Source organism: Haliotis rubra, unplaced genomic scaffold (assembly GCF_003918875.1).
Source record: "Haliotis rubra isolate DU_JTF1 unplaced genomic scaffold, ASM391887v1 Scf399, whole genome shotgun sequence".
Lineage (NCBI taxonomy): Eukaryota > Metazoa > Mollusca > Gastropoda > Lepetellida > Haliotidae > Haliotis > Haliotis rubra.
The window spans coordinates 707,307-732,022 of record NW_025767078.1 but is presented as its reverse complement, the minus strand read 5'-3'; the positions used below and the strand labels follow the sequence as shown (position 1 = coordinate 732,022).

At 42.3% G+C, this 24,716-nt stretch overlaps 1 protein-coding gene across 1 annotated transcript; it reads left to right on the top strand.

Moving 5' to 3' along the window:
• The first annotated feature begins 744 nt into the window (after positions 1–744).
• LOC124287023 (large neutral amino acids transporter small subunit 2-like) lies at positions 745–24,715 on the top strand. The gene is made up of 10 exons (XM_046723478.1): positions 745–1,235; positions 13,908–14,033; positions 14,672–14,771; positions 15,588–15,632; positions 17,158–17,281; positions 18,105–18,208; positions 19,333–19,429; positions 21,055–21,204; positions 22,306–22,480; positions 24,039–24,715. The coding sequence occupies exons 1-10, from the start codon at positions 761–763 to the stop codon at positions 24,107–24,109; spliced, it is 1,467 nt and encodes a 488-aa protein (XP_046579434.1). The 5' UTR covers positions 745–760; the 3' UTR covers positions 24,110–24,715.
• Position 24,716: the final 1 nt, after the last annotated feature.

Genomic DNA, 24,716 nt, shown 5'->3' with positions numbered 1-24,716 from the left:
GATCCATCTTATATCTCTCACAACAAACATAGGTCTCACATGATATAGACCTAAAGAAATCTAAACCTGCCCTGTTTCGAGCTGTAACACCAGAGTAAGGGATGAGAGGAATGGAAATTAACATGGTTCAGGGATTCTGACTATGGCATCCCTAAAACATGAAGCAAAAACATGACCATTATTATTGTTTCAGTTTTACAAAAATACTGTTGTTCTTGTTGTTGTAGTTGTTGTATTCCTGTCTCTAGTATCGGGCAGACCGCCGCCATATAGCTAGAATATTGCTGAGTGCGGCGTAAAACTTAACTCAATCGCTATAGTATCTGCCTTAAAGAGGTCTTTGAATGTAAAACGGGTGTGAATAATACGGGTGTGACATCAAAGTCATAAAAAATTATTGAAACCCTTTTTAATGCCCTCTACGCATAAAATGGGTTATATGATACGTCAGTGGAGATATACGTAACAAAGATACGGATGCTGTTTCAGCTATGGACGTAGGTGTGGGTCACGGGGTGATGATCTGATAGCCTCGCACCTTATGTAAGGTGATGTCAGTGTTTAGACACAATAGCCTACTTGCAGGTTCAAGGGTGAGCACCGTGTAATCTAATCATTTTGACAGTACAAACCGCTACTAACTACTTTGTATACTGTGTCAGGGCCGCAGTATGTAGACCTTGGTATCTGACATGCATATTCAACGTGACCAAAATTTTACTGTTCGTGACAGTCGAACGACGATCCCTGAACAGCAAGGATGGCAGCTGGGGCTAAAGGCAAGAGGACCCTCGCTCAAGGCCTCGACTCCCAACCTCAGCAAAAAGTGCAGTTAAAAAAACAGATCAACCTCTTTCACTGTGTCTCTATAATCGTCGGGATTATCATCGGAGCAGGGATTTTCGTGTCCCCAGTTGGGATCCTCTACAATGTGCGCTCTGTCGGAATGTCTTGTGTAATGTGGGCGCTGTGTGGAGTTTACTCGACACTCTGTGCCTTGTGTTTTGCAGAACTTGGTGCTTCGATTCCAGAATCGGGAGGGGAATATGTGTACATTAAACGTGCTTTTGGAGATTGTCCGGCGTTTCTGTGTCTGTGGGTGAATCTTATCATTCTGTGCCCAGTGGGGGTGGCCGCTGCTAGTCTGATATTTGCCACCTACATTCTTCGTCCCGTCTTCCCCGACTGCGACCCTCCCTCTTCATCTATCAGGCTCCTCGCAGCGATAATCATCAGTAAGTATCAATCCATGATCCTTAACGATTCCAAAACAAGAGAACCATTCACATCTGTTTAATACATCTGTAACTGATCGTCACACAATAAGGCCAGCTGCCGAATATTTTCCAGTAAACTGTTTCTATAACATATGTAATCATGTAAAGACATAAAACGAAATATAAACTGTTATTTGTTCTGAGAACGATTCAGGTAAACCCGCCATGCAAAAGAACGTATACCAGTTTTGATGGTGGATAAGTTAAACAAACCAAACTGGTTTTGCGGTGATGGTGTATTCCATATGGGAATGAACCTGCGACTGTTTTCAGCTTAATACCTTTTTGATAACGTTGGAATTTTTGGGTTCAAATCAAGTTTTCAAATGTGCGGCTCAAGCATCATACTCTATCGGTATGCATGGGCTGTTGCTTTCATGAGTAATATGTTTAGAACATATGACAAGAACGTAGCACCAGCAGAAAAATATTAAATGAAAATATGCATGAGGAGTGCCAGGCATGCGGCGCCATATCTCGGACATTTAGTAAATACTAGACTTGCACAAGTCTCCAAAGATAGAATTAATAGTGTAAATGATAATTTCTAAAAATAAAATAAAGAACAGACTGGGACCCTGTCCCCTTATCTAGACTTGCCTCTTTAAAGGATGGAATTACTATCCATGCATGGTATTAGCCTTCAGTACAGCCTTGGAGCAGGGCTAGTAAATACCTGCGGAATATAATAAAATAATCCCCATGTGATTGGCAAATGACGCGTCAGTACAGATTTGCCCCAAAAGACATCTTGTATAATATTATAAGAGCAGATATTTTCCACGTCGATGACCGTTCGTATTTGACTGTAGGGCAATGGTGCATTGTGGGTCAACAGTGACAAATGGGATTGTTATGCTATCACATGGAATATGTTGTAGTAACAACGTGTCACGCATTTCAATTAGATTGGTTAGATGTTGAAAACGAATCAGGGTTTCGCACTCAAAAGAATATTCAAATATTAGTCCCAGCCTGGTTCCCGGGGTCTGTTGCGCCTGCGCTAACGCTCCAACACTGACAGTCGGCGCGTTAGCGCAGGCGCAACAGACCCCGGGAACCAGGCTGATATTAGTCAGGGCGTGGCGCGGTATTAAAGCACAGAACTCTTTCCATTATCATAAGAAAGTGATTCGGAGTTTATCGCACGTGGCTATGAATCTTAAGTGATACAAGGCATTCGCGAAAGGATGAGCACAGGCAAGTCCACCCTTGGGGAATATGTGTACTGGTTTGGACTCGTCCTCCTTATAACGCCATTTCATGCAGACAATTGTTCAGTATGCATGATGCATGGGATATGTGGGAGGATATATGATAAACATCACCCAGAGGGTCCTATATTGGGGATATAGGACCCACTATCATCAGGCTTGTTATTGAGAGTTCGAGAATATCCAGGGAACATATGATGTAATAGCAATACATTCTCTAAGCGTTGTAGCAGAGACCATATAATAGATATACTAGTACTAGTATATGGTCTCTGGTTGTAGATAGGCGACGGGTGTATGGTGGCTATAAGTAGTGACACTATTGTTGTTGTTGTTGTTGTTGTTGCAATACCGACTGAAATAGATTTTATGCAGGTAGTGGGTGAGAGCGGCACAGTCGAACTGGTAAGGTTCATCATCAGCTCAGGGCCCCCCTACACCACGCCCAGACAGTAAATTCTTTTGACTTCTACCAGGAAGCGTTGCTTAGTTGACCCACCTGGAACTTGGAAATGTGGAAACATCTCAGGGTGTCAGATGGACTGTGCTCGGAGTGGAGAACCCCGGGCACTCTTCTGTCCTGCGTCAACAGAACAAACCAAGGCCACAGAGAACAATGAGGAATCAGACAACAGTGTGAATATATGGTGACCCCCTGCCGACTTGGAGGATCAGGCGGTCAGGCGGTCAGGCGGTCAGGCTCCCTGACCCGATGCGTGTCATGGTATCCCGGTTGTTTATACCAATCCTTGGATTTTCAGACTCGACAATTTACGAACCTCCACCATATGGCTTGAAAATTGCAGACCGTGGCTTTAATCAACAAACGAACAAACTACACCCACAGAAGACTCAATATTTGCTTGTTTATACGTTACCATACATACATCGTGCATAGATTACTTATCGGTGTTTGGTTCTATTTTGAACCAAGTTACGTGAAACTCATACACCGTAGGTTACATGAATGTAGACCCTGTGTTATTTGCTTAGATAAGATAACGGCAGTCACAGGTGAAACAAACCACTGGGTCGTTCTATTTTAATTCATACAAGAATGAAGAGACTTCACTGAGATATATCAGTTACTCAACCAAACTAGCACGTGTTAACTCTGCGTTCCTTCGTAGATTCATTATAACGAAACACGTATCTACACAAAGAAATTTTGTTTAGCGCTGGGTTTATTGTAGGTCAAGGTCAGATGGGAGAAGTCTGTGTACCAAACACTTGTGTATACGTACAAACTTTATGTCGTCGCGTTATACCTTACAAAATGCCGATTTTAACTCACACCCACATACTGTGTACATAACGATTAATTCAGTTTGATTCAGTGCGAAAATCGTCATGACGAAATTGAATTGTTTGTGCTTACACAGCGATTTTTTCTAGCAATTTCGTGACAATGTAAACTGCTGCTCGAACAGATCACTAATCCCGCTGACGCTTTCGTAGCAATCGTACCACGACGTTTCAGGTACCCGCTCATAACCCACTGACGTACTACCTCACCTGTGAAATTCTTTGGATATTGCTGAGTGCTTATTGCAACATACCCTCACTCACTCAGTAGAATGACACGTGTACTAGTTTTGCAAGTGTTTAACTTGAAGCCTCCAAAATGTTCATATTCCAGGCTTCACCAGTAGGGTGACACACAGACGAGATTCGCAAGTGACCTACTTGAAGCCTGCAGAATGTTCACAGATCACCGACAAGATGACATTTGTATAAGACCAAATATAAGTCCAAATACAACCCTCCAGAATGTTTCACAGACCACGCATCACCAACAAGATGACACATGGACGGGTTTTGCAAGTGTCCTTCGTGAAGTCTCCAGAAAGTTCACAGATCACACATCACCAACAAGATGACACTTGGATGAGATTCACAAGTTTTCTACTTGAAGCCTCCAGAATGTCCATAGACCAGGCATCAGCAACAAGATGACACATGGATGAGGTTGACAAGTGCCGTTCTTGAAGCCTCCAGAAAGTTCATAGACCCGGCATCACCAGCAAGATGGCACATGGACGATATTCTCAAGTGTTCTACTTGAAGCCTTCAGAATGTTCACAGATCACACATTACCGACAAGATGACACATGCACGAGATTCGCAAGTGCCCTTCTTGAAGCCTTTAGAATGTTCACAGATCACACATCACTAACAAGATGACACGTGGATGAGATTCGCTAGTTTTCTACTTGAAGCCTCCAGAATGTCCATAGACCAGGCATCAGCAACAAGATGACACATGGACGATATTCACTACTGTTCTACTTGAAGCCTCCAGAATGTTCAAAGACTAGGCATCAGCAACAAGATGGAACATTGACGATATTCTCAAGTGTTCTACTTGAAGCCTTCAGAATGTTCACAGATCACACATTACCGACAAGATGACACATGCACGAGATTCGCAAGTGCCCTTCTTGAAGCCTTTAGAATGTTCACAGATCACACATCACTAACAAGATGACACATGGATGAGATTCGCAAGTGTCGTTCTTGAAGCCTCCAGAAAGTTCATAGACCCGGCATCACCAGCAAGATGGCACATGGACGATATTCACTACTGTTCTACTTGAAGCCTCCAGAATGTTCAAAGACTAGGCATCAGCAACAAGATGGAACATTGACGATATTCTCAAGTGTTCTACTTGAAGCCTTCAGAATGTTCACAGATCATACATTACCGACAAGATGACACATGCACGAGATTCGCAAGTGCCCTTCTTGAAGCCTTTAGAATGTTCACAGATCACACATCACTAACAAGATGACACATGGATGAGCTACGCAAGTTTTCTACTTGAAGCCTCCAGAATGTCCATAGACCAGGCATCAGCAACAATATGACACATGGACCAGATTCGCTTAAGGTTAAGTACAACACTTCAGAATATTGGCAGACCATGCATCACCAGCAGGGTGGCACATAGATGAGCATTGCTAGGGTTCTACAAGAAGCATTCAGAATCACCTGTACTCCAAGATTCATAACGATTCTGACTAATGGTGAAGCACCATGGTTCCCTCGAAGGTTAATACGGGAGATATTGTAGAAGTTCCTGGAGATATGGAAGTGGAACGGAAGAACAGAACTGTCAACACAAATACTGATGTCACACACTGGCATAGTGTAAGCATGAACGGCAAGGCTTCAACACACAACGCAATTGTACCGGCGAGGTCCATCCAATACAAAAGTAACCATTATCGGGTGTAGTACCGTGCAAAAATCTTCTTAAAAACAACGTTAGTGGGACAAAATGGTCATGCAGAGATTATGTCACTTGCCTCCATGTCACGCAGTCCTTGGTGGAACCTTGCGATCCATTTCCCAGTAACCGTTAAACTGTTCGAAAAAAGCTTGGCAGCAGTTTGGCAGAGACCTCTATTAGCAGGGTAGAATGCCCGTGTCTACATTCCCATAATGCATTCCGGTGTCTGTCCTTCATTCGCCTCACCTACAAATCGGTGAGTGTATCGAAGTATGATTCTCGTGTGTAGAGACAGCGTCTGTAGCTATGATGTAATATATCTTCCTAACATTTATTATTTGATTTCTCGGACTAAATCCTACCATCTTAATGTTTATTCCAGTCAGACAAACTGATACCCAGGACAATAGTTCTGCTTTGTCTCTACTAAATTCTTGCCTCTACTGTATAGACCAGACATACCCACACAATGTTCGTATCTATAGACAGCAGACAAAATATCACGAGATTGCGATAACGCGTGTGTTCACAGTCTATTTTCATTATGTTATGTTACGGTCTTCGACACATTTGCTCTGGTTATGCAATGTTTATCTTTCTCAGTTATCGGGGATGCACTAACTTGCATCTTATCCGATAAGCTGACACTTCCTCAGTCATACTTGAGCACTGATGTGAAAATGTTTTCGAAGGCTTCTGTACAATAAATAGCTTGTCATCCCCTACCCCACCCCTCTCCAATATTTTGAAGGGTGACAAGGATTATTGGCATGAGTATATTTTGGAAGGATGCTCCGTTCCGTATGATGTTTCCTATCGATATTGTTAAAGCTGTAGGAGTTTGCTCAGAATAGCCACATCACTTAACATCAGAATGTGCAGATGGAAAAGCAGATCAACTTCTGTTTCCTTATTTGATGGCGTGTTTTCAGAGTGGGAAGTTTTGTGTGACTGGCTGGAATTCTTTACAATGTACGGCAAATCTTATGTCTCTTGGTACATCAATGTCCGTATCCGGAGGATGATACATGCAATTTCAACTAGACTGACACGTAGAGATTATTATTTTTTTCATATCTTGCCCGATATCATCCCGAGACACCCATATATGACCGATGCCGTAAGGCATAACATAAAGCTTCATGTTAATTGCATCTCAGATATGACCATGCTGATCCTGCCCATATCGGGGTGGCAAAAAAAGTCCATATCAGGGAAAATACCACTGTATTAAGTGATGAAAGGTATTATCATATACCTATGAATAATATGGACCAATTTGCACATACAATACTGACTGTCGGCATATGTCCATATTGACCACCCGGGCCGAAAATGCATATAAGCCAATTCAACCGTATTTCCGGCTACTAAACTGATACGGAATGAATAAACGCAAACACCCGAAAAGTTAGGGACGGAGCCTATTTTATTTTAGAGATACGTCCCTTGACATGATATTTGACAAAAAGGTTATGATATGACAGTTTCCTTTCGCCCGTCATATCAGCCCGAGACTACCATATCAGCCCTCGTGGCCTTCGGTCCTCGGGTTGATATGGTAATCTCATTGTACCTCATATTATCCAATATGGCCGCCAGACCAAACAGGTATGGGGGACATGCCCGCCAAGACGTGAAACAACACAAGAAAGTCCAGCTGAAAAGGCAGATCAACCTTTTCCATGGTGTTTCCATAATTGTTGGTGGAATTATCGGAGCGGGGATCTTTATTTCCCCAGTGGGGATTCTCTCCAATGTGGGCTCCGTCGGGATGTCTTGTGTCACTTGGGCGCTGTGCGGAGTTTACTCGACACTATGTGCCCTGTGCTATGCAGAACTTGGCGCTTCTATGCCTGAAAGTGGAGGGGAATATATGTACCTTAAACGTTCACTAGGGGATCTTCCGGCATTTTTGTGTCTCTGGGTGTACCTAATCATCAGTGTTCCCATGTCCCAAGCCGTCGCTGGTCTCACCGTCGCTACTTACCTTCTCCGCCCGGTATTTCCACACTGTGACCCTCCGTTTTCTTCGACATGGCTCGTTGCAGCGACAGTCAACAGTAGGTATCAAGATAGGTTACATGTTAGATTTACAATAAAATCATAATTGGTAAATATTTGAGTTTTTAAATTTGGATTTAAAATACTCTATATAAAAGTCTCACTATACCAATATCAAAGTTTCTATGAAGCTTTTCATTATAGATTTGTAATATGCTCTGGAATTATATATAGGTAAAGTTTGTGTATGTTGAAGCACTCATGATAGATTTACAATAGAAAATATAATTGGTAAAAGTTTAAGGCTATAAACCAGTAACCCCTGTCCACGTGGACTTGTATGGTTTATGTAAAACTGTTATTACCAAGGCTGAATATAAAAAAAACATTTACAAAAAGACCAAAAAAAGACAGGTTACAGAAAAACAAATATTTTCCCACTGACTTCTATAGTAACGTTATATTTTTTAAAAACTTACCTAAGCTATCAAGAGCTATTACCTGTACATGACTGCATAATCTGGCCTTACAGAAGCAATTAAAAAATATGACCACCTCAGCTAACCAATTTTCCGAGTACCAGCAGCTGAATAGCCAACCCCAGTTCCTCACGAAACGGCAACCCCTTGAAAATAACTGTGGTCACATTCAGTATAAGTCATCATGTAAAAGGGGGTGGTGGGGTAGCCTAGTGGTTAAAGCGTTCGCTCGTCACGCTGAAGACCCGTGTTCGATTCCCCACATGGACAAAATGTGTGAAGCCCATTTCTGGTGTCCCCCGCCGTGATATTGCTGGAATATTGCTAAAAGCGGCGTAAAATCAAACTCACTCACTCACTCATCATGTATAAATGACAGCATTATTTGAAACATAGTCAGTTTTAATTACTGGATGAATGTATATTTAAAGAACACAAACATCTTACACCAAATCATCCAATCACAGCTGTCAGATGATTCAGTCTGCACTGAAGGCTCCCTACGAAAAGTGTTTGTTAAATTACGTATTCCGATTTGGTGGTGTGTAACCTGTATGACACGCCTATTTGATGCTTGATCCCCTGAAATGCCTAAATGGATCAGAAAACAACGATAGAAAACAATCAAGTTGTACAATTGGATTATTGTCTAACAGACATGCGACTGCAGCTTAAACATGAATGTCTACACAATATTCCTGTGGACCATAACACACAGTGAAACACCAAAATATACTTATGGGTAGAATTCTTTGGGTATTTGAGGTCAGAATGCTTGCGTTGACATTTGGCTTGGTAGAGTGACGGGATTATACCCGACTTTGCCCTGATAATGTTCCCGACTTGATCAGCACCTGGTCATGGATGTCACCAAAGTAAGCATCGAACACAGCACCATTTCGGTCTTTCCTTCCACATTGTGTTGGCACTAAAATATCGACCATATGAACGAAAGCGGCGCTAAACCCAACTCACTCACTCACTCACTCACTCACTCCCTGTATAGAATGTTATATTTGCTTTGTTTCCTTTGATCACATGTTGGGGAGGTAGGATAGCCTAGTGGTTAAAGAGTTCACTCATCACACCGAAAACCCGGGTTCAATTCCCCACATGGGTACAACAATATGTGAAGCCCAATTCTGGAGTGCCCCGCCGTGATATTGTTGGACTATACAGTGCCGTGCCAGTTACATCTGTACGATTCAAAATGGCAGCCGTTCGACTCGATTTTATATGGCGTCAACTATCAATGACAAAGATATCTACATACCTTAATACTTTGTAAGATGTCCCTTCATGGCCAGAACTTTAGCTAACCGACGTGGAATAGATTGATAGAAGTCACGAATATAGTTTAGCTCGATGTCCTGCCCAGCCTGGTTCCCGGGGCCTGCTGCGCTAACGCTTCGCGACTGACCCCGGCAATCACTTCCGAATGGCGACCATCACTGCTGGGCGACACGCCATATATTTACTACAGAACAATTCGAGAAGGGATGGTTAGAATTTTTCCATAGCATTTTCATCGATACTATGGCAAAGTATACGTCAAGAACAACGGCCATTTTCACACACCATTTTCAACACCGACATGTGAGGTGATATTTCATGTCAGGTCGCTGTTGTCACGAAATCGTACACATTAAACATGGATCTGAACGACCACATTGATTGATTGTAGTTAGCATCTTTGATTTAGCAAATTTGATGACGTATAATTCGATGATTTGGTCCCATATTCTCCTGTTGTATGTTTGAACTAAACTTTACGCTAGTAACTAGAAAATGGTTGTTACCACATTATATATTTAATATTAAATAGATCTAATAAATTTGGAACAAATAACTGATTAATTAAACCATGTGTTTTTAACAATGTGCTTTCAAAACTGGAATAATAGTAAAGAAGAATATATTTATTAGTTTTATTCATTTGGCTTGTATCATTTGAATATAACATCCACATTAAAAAGTATAACAATAATCATGGTATGGCACCATCTGCGTGATGCTACCGAGAAGTTGATTACACATCGGACAATTTGCGTGTTGTCTACTGGAAATGGAGAATCACATGACTATGATATATCTAAAACTGAATGTACCCCCATTCCTCACTCCAACCCGAGATATAGCTACAGATTTTTATGTAATGAGAAACCATACACATTATGAAATATAAATGCCAGTTGGAGAGGGGTTCTGCCACATTCTCCCCAAACCATAGGATCATTTGTTGTTTTACACATTCTCAGAAACCATTTACATATTTTATGCAAAACATCTTCATGATTTTACAATATGAGGTCCCCTATACTTTTGCACCATAACACACAATTGGAACAGTCATAGCATCAAATATCTGAAATAAATCTTGACATGGTATATTTTAAACTTTCTTTTAATCTTTGTTCAAAGTCATAATAGCCTTTTTAGTCTGTGCACCAAGTGTAGCTACTGCTTTAGTCCAAATAGGTAAAGGTGTTAACACAAAACCCAAATATCTCTGAAAAGACACAATTTCGAGATACACCATAAGTTTTTTATTAAAACAAATAACCAACGTTTTGGTTAAATAACCCTAAAGCACTAGGTGTGTACTTTCTTGAGAACGTCAGTTTATTCCATACGACGTCTGTGCAGGTCAGCTATACTTCAGTTCATTATTATCCAAAACAATATCGCCCTAAATTTAAGACCCGTTCAAACAAGGTTTCAATAGATATACGAGTGCATCAGTTCATGACTGTGTCCAGCATATGGTACAGTCTTGTGTAATGATACGTCAAGTGCGATATGTATAGCTTTATCTGTAAAGCAGACTTTGACCCAGACATTTAAAAATATCGTATAGTTACGAAGAGTTTTGAAGGACATAATAAATGGTTTCACAAAAACGTAACCACGCTGATGCTGCGTAAAAACGGAATATGATTACCCTTGAATAAATAATGAATCCACCTCACAGCAGGTAGACACCCCAACGGATAGTAATTTTACTGAGTTGCAGAAGTATCCTTGACATAGGTCCGTTATCCAACAGAGCGAGTTTGTAAGTGTGAACAGCGCGAATCTACGCATACACCGCCCGTTGCACCCTTGGTCCCGATCCCCAAAAAAGTTCGTAACGTTACGACCTGTCGTAACTCTATAGTTTATCATAGGCTTACGAATGTCGTAGCGCTCCGAACGTTTTGTGGATCGGACCCAGACCCGTAGTGTTGTGGGTCCGATGCCAAATACTACGGGGATCCAAATACTGTGTTACACCTGGCCTTAATTCCCAAAGTTCACGATGCTTGACGTGTAGGTCGATATGCGGGCTGATATTATGATATTTATGATTATGATTATGGAAATGGATGTGTCGCATTTTTAACTTGAATCAGTGGCCAGGACAGATGACATCTGAAGTTATTGCCATGACCTGTGTGTCAAACACCCGTCGCTGATGTGTGTCGGGTGATGTTAATGCTGTTGGAAGAAGTTACCACGTGATCGACACGTGATCAGGAAGTTTGCGTGACGCAACATCGCGCGCATTGACCTATCTCGAAAGTAGATAATGTGATCATGTCAAAGGTAGGTAGGTAGGTAGGAAGCACATACATGGATGATCCGACTGATACAACATGCTAATGGTTAATGTACTGACGTATGCTCGCTGTTCAACATGGCGCCTTAATGCTGCGTGTCTTGAATACATGCATGTTTCAGGGGCGCGGGGCGACGGGGTGGACGGGAACAATCTAGCAGTTAATGCGTTCCCTCGTCACCCTGAACGATCGGAAAGATTCCCCCATGGGTACAATACATGAAGCCCATTCTCATACCCCACTTGTGATACTGTTAGGATTGCTAGAGGCGGTGGGGTAGCCTAGTGGTTAAGTCGTTCGCTCGTCACGCCTATGACCCGGGTTTGATTCCCCACATGGGTACAATGTGTGAAGCCCATTTCTGGTGTCCCCCCACCGTGATATTGCTGGAATATTGCTAAAGCGGCGGAAAATCACACTCACTCCTCTTCCTATTTTACGCATGGGTTAAAATGTCCAAGATGTGCGATACGTGTCTCGGATGTTGACGAAGGAAAACCTCTGATCTATGTAGGTCATAGGTTATTTGGTAATGACCTTGACCTACATTGTGTGCATATCCATTCAACCTTTATCTTCACCCCATCCTTGATAACAAGCTCGTCAGCCTCTCTAATCACATGTATCCTGTCGGTTATATAAAATCTCGGTTACATAATATAAATATATACCGCTCAGTACAATCCGGTTGCTTATATCAGAAGTCAAGTACCGTATTTCCTCTATTAAGCGCCGAGCCTCTAATAACCGCCGGGGGTAAAGCAGTGCTTTCAGAAATAAGCGCCGGGTCTCTAATAAGCGCCGGGTATAGACCTTTGCAGTTTTTCGCAAATGTATTCTCCCTTGGTCTAAAAATATTCACCCCCGCTTTTAAAAATACAGGGTATTTTAATAAGCGCCGGATCTCTAATAAGCGCCGGGCCTCTAATAAGTTGCTGGGTCTGTTGAGCGTCGGGGGCGCTTATTAGAAGAAATACGGTATATACAGACCACCATATCAGTGTGGCAGACGTTACAGTAAAGGCTACGTCCCGTTCACGGAATAGTTCCATCAGATTGATTAGCACCTTCGTTATCATCGTGAAATGAAATAGAAAATCAATTTGACAAACAGTCAAAACAGTTGAGATGGAAATGTGCTGCCTGTTTGCAAGCATAGATGTCCGTCAATTACGAGTTTAACTCCATACACGGTTGCAGGCCGTTGAGCACAGTTTGGAGCTTTGACAGCACACAGCGAGCACCACGAGAGGTAACGCTGTGAGGAGTGAACACAGAACAATAGATATACATGTAGCTATGTCTGACAATATTCTAAATGTATATGTTTACAGCGGTGCATTTGGGTAACAGAAGGATTAACAGAAGGGTCGTTCTCGAGGTCACGTTCTCATCAGTGTCATTACAGTGATAAACACCTACCTTCTATACGGTTCTAACGGACCGCCTCCGTGGTGTAGTGGTTAGAGCGTCCGCCCGGAGAGCGGAAGGTCGCGAGTTCGATCCCCGACCGCGTCATACCAAAACACGTTAAAATATGGTACTTGTTGGTCCCTGCCTGGCGCTCGGCATTAATGGGTACAACAAGGACTGGTCGGCTCGGAGTCAGTATAATGTGTCTGAGTGGGGTATTTATGCTTCACTGCGGCATGGTATCTCAGTGGGCTAGCACTATAAAACCAGCTTAAGTCTGGGCTAGCACTATAAAACCAGCTTAAGTCTGGGCTAGTACAGGCAGCCGCACATACACATACACACGCATGCACGTCGTCATGTGAGCGAAATATTCTCAAGCACGACGTTTAACCCAATTCCACCTCACCTCACCTGTTCTAACGCTAGAGTAGACTCATCATTATGTGACTACATTACTGTATAAAGCGGCGTTTGACCACACGTACTACCTTTTTGTTCATCTCAAACGTGGGGCGGTGGGGTAGCCTGATGGTTAAAGCATCCGTTCGTCACGCCGAAGACCCGGGTTCGATTCTCCTTATGGGTACAATCTGTGAAGTCCAATACTGGTATCCTGCGGAGATAATGCTGGAATATTGCTAAAGGCGGCATATAAATCGTACTTACTTATACATTGTCTTTTCAGTCCTGTTGATCGCGTTGAATTGCATGAACGTGAAATGGGCCACCAAAGTACAGGCTGTCATCACCGGCAGCAAACTCATCGCTCTCCTCATCATCATTATCATCGGATTCATTTGGCTTGGCAAGGGTGAGTATAGATGGAGAATATATATACTGAATCTTCAATGAACCCGTTTACTTTCAAACGCAGAGAAAAGTGGATCGCTTTGAACTGATGGTTGATGATGTAGATTTAGTTCATCATATCGATGTCCCCAGTTCGATTCCCAACATGGTTCCAATGTGCCCTGAAAAGTGTCGTGACGTTTAACAACGTTTATGGATACCCGGAAGCACAAACATTTTGTTGACCATTAAAATGGCATATGGTATCTGTAACTTGAGACTTCCATCACTTCGGGATTTCCTCCCACATTAAACAGAACTGGTACACTCCTGAGGTCGAATCCCAGTTCACTCACTCACTCACTCACTCACTATACTTTCAATGCTGTAGGGGAAATTAACATTTTAGAAATGTTATGTCCTATCGTCCTTGGCAAGCGGGGGCGGTGGGGTAGCCTAGTGGTTAAAGCGTTCGCTCGTCACGCCGAAGACCCGGGTTCGATTCCCCACATGGGTACAATGTGTGAAGCCCATTTCTGGTGTCCCCCGCCGTGATGTTGCTGGGAAATTGCTAAAGAGCGGCGTAAAACCATACTCACTCACTCACTCACTCCCTGGCAAGCGACAACTTATCTGTTTTCCAATGCTGCTTGTTTTTAGGTGAGACCGAACAGTTTGAGAACTCGTTTGAGGACAGCGATTATAGCGCCGGGGCCATTGCTGTCGGCTTCTACTCCGGATTCTGGGCCTTCGGGGGCTGGTACGTATTTACATAATACTAGATGAGTATTTATATAACACTAGAAAAGTATTTACATAATACTAGATGAGTATTTATATAACACTAGACAAGTATTTACATAATACTAGATGAGTATTTATATAACACTAGAAAAGTATTTACATAATACTAGATGAGTATATAACACTAGACAAGTATTTACATAATACTAGATGAGTATTTACATAATACTAGATACATAGTTACATAACACCGTATAAGTAACACTCAAAGAACTATATAAGTATTTGCATAATGCTCGATAAGTATTCACATAATACTAGAAATATATTTACAAAATACTACATTCTAATTGATATAATACTAGATACGTATAGATATAATACTAGATACTTATGGACATAATACTAGATACTTACAGATACAATATAATAGATACCCGTATGCGTAATGCAACATACGTACTTATATTTACATAATACCAAGTTAGCATAAATGTAATCATGAATTATATTCATACTTTTATATTTCATTTGAAGAATTGACATACCCCAGTCGAGTGTACCTGCCTTTTGATACCGTCACGGTGCAGTTGCACTATTCAGCACTATAACCTGGTTTGATATAATTATGGGCGGTAGGGTAGCCTAATGGTTAAAGCGTTCGCTTGTGGCGCCGAATTTACGGGTTCGATTTCCCGCATGGGTACAAGGCGTGAAGCGCATTTCTGGTGTCCCCCGTCGTGATATTGCGGTAATATTGCTAAAGGCAGCTTAAACCCGAACTCACTCACTCATTGATATTCCTACAACCTACATTTGATTTATATTTCAGGAACTACTTGAACTTCCTGTGCGACGAAGTGATAGATCCTCATCGGTAGGTGTGCCACGTGATTTCTGGATGTATGATAAACCTTCGTTTCCTTAAACTGATGAAAGTACATTGGATTCGAGTGCTAATATTATACGCATCGACTATAACAATAGTTCAAGGTAATAAAGTTCGATCTGACATTAATACATTGTAATCACATTCTTCTTATAATATCTTTAAGAATATTGGATTCTTCATATGTCTGTAGTTATTCTATTTTAGCATCTTTTAATCTGGAATAGGACACTCCCGTCTCCTAAAATTACCTCCATTATTATTGTGAGATGAAGGTTTTGGAAAGAAGTGACGACTTCCAGCATCACATAAACCCATGCATAAATCCCGGGGATAGGGTTTACCTCAAAACTATTTTAGAGATAATTGGCAGTGACAAAGACGTCTGTTGTAAATCTAATCGATTTTTGTGATATGATTAGCAGGTTACGTGGTCACATAAAAGAAGCTATATGTTCCTATATATAGACATAGATAATCTGTCATTGGTTCTGTCGCGCAACAGTCTGAGTAAACTTAGGCTCAGTATTATTCGTTACACGGCTATACTGAGTCTAACACGCCCTAGTAGAAGGTCGCGAGATAACCTCTTGGACTGACCAATCAGAACACAGCTGACCAAAATCGCGAAAGTTAACATTCGCACATACCATTTTAACCTTTACCTAAAAACTCGAACGATTCCGAATGCTATTTTCAGCACGATCGCTTCCGAGTGATACACATGGAGGACGCAATGAGTAAACAGTCGCTGAAAATAGCGTTTTGGTCAATATTCAAGGATGTCATCTTGCGGAAACAGAAGCTTATAGTAACCATGCAGTCAACACTACAGGCCAAATATACCTGTGTTTTATGCGAATTTTCGTTTATTGAGAGATCAGTGCCAGCGACCAGGGAAGAGTAAATCCCAAAAAACGTTTTGTAAGTCCCGCCGAGCCCTAACAAGTAGTCGTTGTCTGATGGGTTAAATCCGTTCTCGTTTGCTTGGACGGTCATAGGTCGCTCAAAGGTTAGCTGACACGACCTTCTACTAGGGTTTGTTAGACTCAGTATAGCAGTGTAACGAATAATATTAAGGCTAAGTTTACTTAGACTGATCGCCGCATGGCAGATTAACAACAGACAGATGAAAGCAACGGCTTTAATACATTGTATATGCTAACCAATCTTTGAAATAACGTCATACTTGAAGGGGCGGTGGGGTAGCCTAGTGGTTAAAGCGTTGGCTCGTCACGCCGAAAACCGGGGTTCGAATCCCCACATGGGTACAATGTGTGAAGCCCATTTCTGGTGTCCCCGCCATGATGTTGCTGGAATATTGCTAAAAGTGGCGTAAAACCAAACTCAGTCAGTCAGTCATACTTGAAGCCACACAGTTTTGACGTTACCAGGTGTAGCTGGAAAGAATAATTCTAATGAATTGCTAAAGGTTTTCGAAGTCCTTGCACCAAGCCACTACCACTATTTTCACAAATGAGAAATCAGACATAAATTTGTTAATTATTTGCAGCAATGTTCCGCGAGCTATTGTCATCTCCATGGCGATTGTCACCAGCGTCTACATCACCGCCAACATTGCATACTTCGCTGTATTGTCACCGGCGGAGATACTCGACTCTACTGCTGTCGCTGTCGTAAGTATGTTCTTTCACGCTGTTGTCCAGCTATATCACGGCTGCTTGTACATAATCGGGTATGGGGACAGGCAAACCAGTGGATGAATGAGTGAGTACGTTTCGTTTAGTTTTACGCCGCTTTAAGCATTGTTCAAGCAATATCACGGCGGGGGACACCCGAAAATGGCTTCACACATTGTACCAATGTGGTTAATCGAACCAGGGTCTTTGGCGTGACGAGCGAACGCTTTAACCACTTGGCTACCCAAATGCCCCTACCAGTGGCTGAGGGAGGGAACAATAGAATATTGGGGTCGAACCCGATTTCTCTTTCTTCATTTTCTTCTTTTTGTTTTTAGGTACTATTGTGAACAAAAGTGGAAAATGAAGTAGATGTTCAACGTGCAATCAAATGTTGAATTTTACTCTTCATGTGTACGGTACAACGTTCACCAACTTACCCTATTTGGGTGCATGTGAGTGTGTGCGTGACTCCGTGACCAGTTTTCCAGTCATATCACGGCGTTTCAGTGTGATGTGTGCGGAAAATCCGAACTGATGCAGTTCTGAGACTTCATCAGCTGCAAGAAACTCACAATAGTACTGACAAACCTAATAACGTAATCGGGACAATTCAGGATCATAGGTTTCTGGCGTCCCAAAGGGACACAACTCTGCACATGGAATAGATATAATAAATAGACCGCGGTCTAACCCGAACTGGGTATATCGTTTAGTTTGTTTACTGACAGTATTTACCAGGGATAAACTTTATATGCCTGTCGTGTATGTATGTGACCGCGTTATGCATTCATGGTTGTGTTTTGGTGAATGTTTTCAGACGTTCTCCGCCGTCACCGTGCCTGTCCTGCAGTGGATTATGCCTGTGCTGATAGCCGTGTCTGTGATCGGAGCCATGAACGGATCTTGTCTCTCCATGTCCAGGTAACGGAAGGACAACCTCGATCCAACCATCCGTCGAACGCAAACCCTCTTTCAACCAAACGCAAACCCTCTCTCAACCAAATGCAAACCCTCTCTCAACCAAACGCAAAACCTCTCTCAGCCAAACGCAAACCCTCTCTCAACCAAACGCAAAGCCCCTCTCATGCAGTCTCAGCCTACTCTCTGCCAAACAGAAGTTTGATCTCAGCTAAATTTAAACCAAGTCTCCGCCAAACGCATCCCCACTGCGACAATCTAAAACCCCGCTTCCCACCACAACCAAGCAACCTCACTCCCTAGTCTGTCTCACAGTCCCTGAACCACATTAATTTCCATACTGAGAAGCCCTCTTTGCAGTGCTAAAGCCCTAAATAAAGCAAGTCTAGATTTCCGCAGGTTCTGAATCTCTGGTCTCCCTAGGGCTCCTTTTCAATATAAATGGGCTTGTTTGTTACTATCAAATTTATATATATTCAGAGACTAAGCCTTAGTCTACCTCACTCCCAACGACATCGACAACTTGTCAACTTCAACCCCACTTTCCGTCACGCTCACCTCATCTCATTAGCAATCTCAACTCAGAATTTCAACCCCATTCTACGTCACACTCAACCCCACTCTCCGTCAAACTCAACCATCCTAAGCCACAGTCTGAACCCCGACACTCACCAATAAACAACCCGACTGCCCACTAAGCAGCCCAGCTTTCCACCAATCAATCACCCGTGAGGATCCAGGTTAGAATTGATCTTCAGCAACCCATGCTTGTCATAAGAGGCGACTAACGGGATCATGTGACTTGGTTAACACATGTCGTCGTATCCCAGCTGCGTGGATCGATGCTCATGCTGTTGATCACTGGTTTGTCTGGTCCAGATTAATTACAGACCGCCGCCTACTAGCTTGAATATTGCTGAGTGAATCGTTAAACAAACAAACAAAACTCAACATCATCCCCTCTCTCCGACAAATTGAACCCTGCTCTCAGACAAACTCGAACCCACTCACTTCAACTCACTCCCTCTCACGACATCTGGCCTTAACTACCATACTTGTGCCGAGCTTTACATCTTGGCTCCAGGACTGTCCAGCCTTAAAGAGACACACTTTTGTTTCTGTTTTAGGTTGTTTTTCGCTGGTGCTAAAAACAATCACTTGCCAAGTTTAATATCAATGATCACAGTGAACCATCTAACACCGGCGCCATCCTTAATAGTTATTGTGAGTATAACATTTCGTTGCTTTCAGATAGACTTGTTTTCATCATTTAAACGGTAATATATTTTTAAGTTGTGACGGTGAACTGTGTGATAATAACCCCTGACGCATGCGCACCTATGACTGGATACACAATTGTGCCATTGATTTTGGCCGCTGCCTGATGGCAGGGATAATCTATTCTCCCTGCTGATGGCTACAAGCGCTAAGCTTGTGTTGCGTCCGAAATGTGGATGAAGTTTGTTGAAGCGTTTGTTTCATGTCTGCCTGGTTTGTCATAACACTCCATGACGGGACGGCAAACTACAGTCATATACTAGCATCCCACACAACGTCAAAATGGACAAGTCAAAAGCTTTGACATGTTTCGCCCAAATCCAAGTTTAAATTTCGGGTCAAGACCTCAGCCGCAGATGTATGGGAAATGATGTGTATGGGACGGACATGTCTCCAACGTGGCCTACACTTGTGAAAGGCTTCTGTTGCCTCTTTAGAAACTGATGTTTGGTGCCTTCACTGCAAATGATTAGGAATGGTAAGAATTATCCCAGTAGTTTGTCCAGTTTGTAGTTTGTGGATCGACATTGTACAGATCCCGTGCCAAAACTATTTCTCCAGTTCCTTATCAATAATCCGAAATAATATATCCCAACGGTTGCTATATCTAATTGGATATAATGTTGTCACGCCACTCATAGGAGTATAAAAATTTAACATGTGTGAAAATGTTTGGAGTCTTCTGCTGTACTACAATATGTCACCATTGCATGTCCCGGGGACCCCAATTATCAATTTAAAGAGTCCTTGGAGGCAATGTAAGGGTTCTGTGAAATAACAGTGTAGAGAACTGTACCAGTGTTTCAGCAATGTGCAGTTGGTTTGTAAATAACCAAGCCTGACAATCCAGTGATTTACCTAGAACATCGATCTATATATGCAATTTAGAGACGACATAGATGAGCCAAACCAGCGAGTCTGACCACCCGATCCGAATAGTCTCCTCTTTCGATAAGTGAGGACTGATTCTGTATCGGATCTTCACGTTTTTGTTACGTCGTAACGTTAAGTCCAATTTACGGTCTTAATCGTAACGACTGTATGGACATTACGTACAATACATAGTATCAAGCAATGTCTGTCGACCTTTCTTGGCGTAACTGGCGTTATGGTCAAGGACACTGTTATGAAATAACCGTCCCAAAACGCTTGGAACCACACTCAGTAATCGTAAAAGTCAACTCCACATTTATGATCGCATGAACGGGGTTTAATCAAAGCGAATACATGAACAGAAGTAAATAAGTGTATTGTAAGTGACTGAGTTAGCTTTTATACTTCTTTCACCAATACTCCAGCAATATCACGGCGGGGGACACTAGAAATGGGTTTCACACATTGAACCCATGTGACGGCGTGACGAGTTAACGCTTTACCCACCGCCCAAATGTGTTGCGAACCTTTTTCATATCATTTACCACTTTTAAGTAACATATTATTTTTCAATGACGAATTGATTTTGTTTGCATGATGGACGGTGAATTATTTTTTTCCAGCACCTGTCTAAAGTTTCTCCCCATGAGAGGATGTTTCTTTTATCTCGTTCTTTCATTATTTGGTTTCCCTTCCAGCTCATCCTGACTCTCATTATGCAGTGTTTTGAGGAAATATTCTACCTCATCGAGATGATGGGATTTAGCTTTGCGACGGTGTTGTGTGCAGTTCTGGCTGGTCAGGTTTACCTCAGATGGAAGGAGCCAGACTTGCCCCGCCCTATAAAGGTATTAACGTCATCATTGTCATTTGGTGTATGTGCCTCGTTTATTTAAGATCCAGATCCTTCCGATGTAGACGACAATGTTATAGTGAGTGAGTGAGTTTAGTTTTACGCCGCACTCAGCAATATTCCAGCTATATGGCGGGACAATGTTATAGACAGAAAGAGCCAAAGAGTTGAATTTCACTATAAAGGCACACATACATATGTACAGGGTATATATATATATATATATATATATATGTGTGTGTGTGTGTTTAAGTGAGTGAGTGAGTTTAGTTTTACGCCGCACCCAGCAATATTCCAGCTATATGGCGGCGGTCTGGAAAAATTCGAGTCTGGGCCAGACAATCCAGTAATCAACAGCATGAACATCGATCTGCGCAATGGGGAACCGATGACATGTGTCAACCAAGTCAGCAGCCTGACCACCCGATCCCGTTAGTCGCCTCTTACGACAAGCATGGGTTACTGAGGATCAATATTCTAACCCGGACCTTCACGGGTCTGTGTGTGTGTGTGTTTTGTATCCCTGTAAATAGGTACATATATATATATATACCCATGCCATAATATATTCATTTTTTTGAGAGGGGGTGTTGGGGTGGACATTCATAATTCATGTTATAAATTAAAATTCATAATTCATGCTTTTAAAGCAAATTCTCCATTTGCTTGGCAATAAGTACATAGCCTTTCCTCAACATGGGTAACAACAATATTGCCTCGGTTACTAAACAATCAGGGGCGGAGCCTAATGGTTAAAGCGTTCGCTCGTCACACCGAAGGCCCGGGTTCGATTCCCCACATGGGCACAATGTGTAAAGCCTATTTCTGGTGTCCCCCCGCCGTGATGTTGCTGGAATATTGCTTAAAGCGGCGTAAAAACATACTCACTCACTATTAAACAGTCACACAAAAATTTGAGATATGAGCGAAAACAAATTAGCTCCAGAAATTAACAAGAGAGACATCACAACTCAAATTGCGAATAACTGCCAACTTTCTTAAAATTTAAATATCAAATAACGGGATATATTTCCGTTCTGTGGTACATGGAATTAAAGAGTACTCTCCCACTGACTGGTGTTTTCTCCTGTTTCAGCTACCGGTGGTCGTACCTAGTTTTCTCTTCATAGTCAGTCTGCTCATTTTCATATTAACGATATACCAGAAGCCCCATGAAAGCGGAGTCGCTCTTCTGTTGATGCTGTTAGGAGTTCCGGTGTATGTAGTCGGAACTGTCTGGTCCAAACCCACGTCAGTCAAGCACAAATTAGGTAAGGTTTTACTGGAACTGGTACTGTAGACCTCTGAAATAACGAAATCCAAAAGACCACGAAAGCAATTCCTTATATGAATAGTTCACTATATCCATAGTTGAATCGCGATGCTTCTGTTTGTCCGGACCACAGGGGCGTGTCACGCTTAGAAACAGCGTTAGAAAGACATATAGGTATATAGAGCCTACCCTAGTACTATATATAGAGCCTACCCTAGTACTATATAATATAGTACTAGGGTAGGGTCTATATACCTATATGTCTTTCTAACTCTGTTTCTATGCGTGACATGCCCCTGTGGTCCGGACCGCCTCCGTGGTGTAGTGGTTAGAGCGTCCGCCCGAAGAGCGGAAGGTCGCGGGTTCGATCCCCGACCGCGTCGTACCAAAAGACGTTAAAATATGGTACTTGTTGGTCCCTGCCTGGCGCTCGGCATTAATGGGTACATCAAGGACTGGTCGGCTCGGAGTCAGTATAATGTGTCTGAGTGGGGTATTCATGCTTCACTGCGGCATGGTATCTCAGTGGGCTAGCACTATAAAACCAGCTTCAGTCTGGGCTAGTACAAGCAGCCGCACATACACATGCTCACGCATGCTCGTCGTCATATGAGCGAAATATTCTCAAGCACGACGTTAACCCCAATTTCACCTCACCTTCTGTTTGTCCGCCATCTTCGATTCAATTGAGAATTGAAAACGTCATTTAAATGTCACAAATGTTTTGAAATTATTTCATCAATTTATATTAAAAGTCGTATTAATTGTGTTTAAATTCATTAGAGCGTTGCAGATGTTTTTAATAGTTCGTACTATTTGTGGGTCATGACTCTGTCACTGTGTTACAGTTGGTCGCTGAGGGAATTCAAGGGTAAAATAACTCCACAATAAACTCACTGCTGTGAGTGAGTGAGTGAGTTGGGTTAACGCCGATTTTAGCAATATTCCAGCAATATCACCAAACCTGAGTTTTTGAAGCTCAAGGTATGATGCTAAGCCCGTGAAGATCCGGTCCAGAACTGGTCTTTAGCAGCCTATCCTTCTCGTAAGAGGCGACTAACGGGATCGGGTGGTCGGGCTTGCTGGCTTGGTTGACACATGTCATCGTATTCCAAATGCGCAGATCGATGATCAAGCTGTTGATTACTGGATTGTTTGGTCCAGACTCGAATATTTCCAGACCGCCGCCATATAGCTGGAATATTGCTGAGTGTGGCGTAAAACTAAACTCACTCACAGTCCCTGAACCACATTATTTCCCCTACTGCCTAGCTCTCCCTGCAATGCTAAAGCCCTAAATGATGCAAGTCTAGATTTCCTCAGGTTCCTCTCAACCTTCCAACTCACTGAAGTACCTTTTCAGTTTAAATGGGTGTATTTGTTACTATCAATATTATATATATATATATATATATGTATATATTCAGGGACTAAGCATTAGTCTACGTGACGAGCGAAAGCTTAAGTCATTAGATATGACTCCACCAAATATTGTGGATTTTTTTGTAAGGTTATTTATGGTCAGTGTTGTGTTTAATTTTTAAAATCTTTTTCAGATTCTTTTACGAGGTTGATACAGAGGTTGTTATTAGTCCTTCCTGTAGACAAAGACGACAACTTTGACTGAGGATATGTGTTGGATCTTCACGCAGAAGGGTGTGTCACCGATGTTCATTGACAGAGACACAGCTACATATCGCTGACTCAGTAATATGATAATATGACCCGTCATCTTTTTGTGTTTCGTGAAACATGACAATCCATTCTAATCTACAGCCTTACAATATGCACGGACTTCAACCACCAGGTGTGTTCAGTTTAAAAAAGCTTGAGATGAGGCGTGACCAACGATCATACCTCGTTATAATGCCAGGGTTTCAGGCAGTGGCCTTACACCGAAGCACGCCAGTACGATGTGGACTGGCTATAATGAAATTATGTGGATCACCACCTAGCGTAGACTTATCCGTCCTGTCGTTCTCATAGCAATGTATGTTGCGGAGACGTTATTGGCGGTATAACGGGGTGTGTTTGGGGATATATATATGATGCCATAACAAGATAAAAGGGAGAGTTCAGTTGGGTGGATGAGCTAGGTGAACGAACTGGATGGTTGGTTGGTTGGTTGGTTGGTTGTTTTACGCCGCACTCAGCTATATCCCAGCTATATGGCGGCCATCTGGAAATAATCGAGTCTGGACCAGACAATCCAGTCATCAATATCATGAGCATCG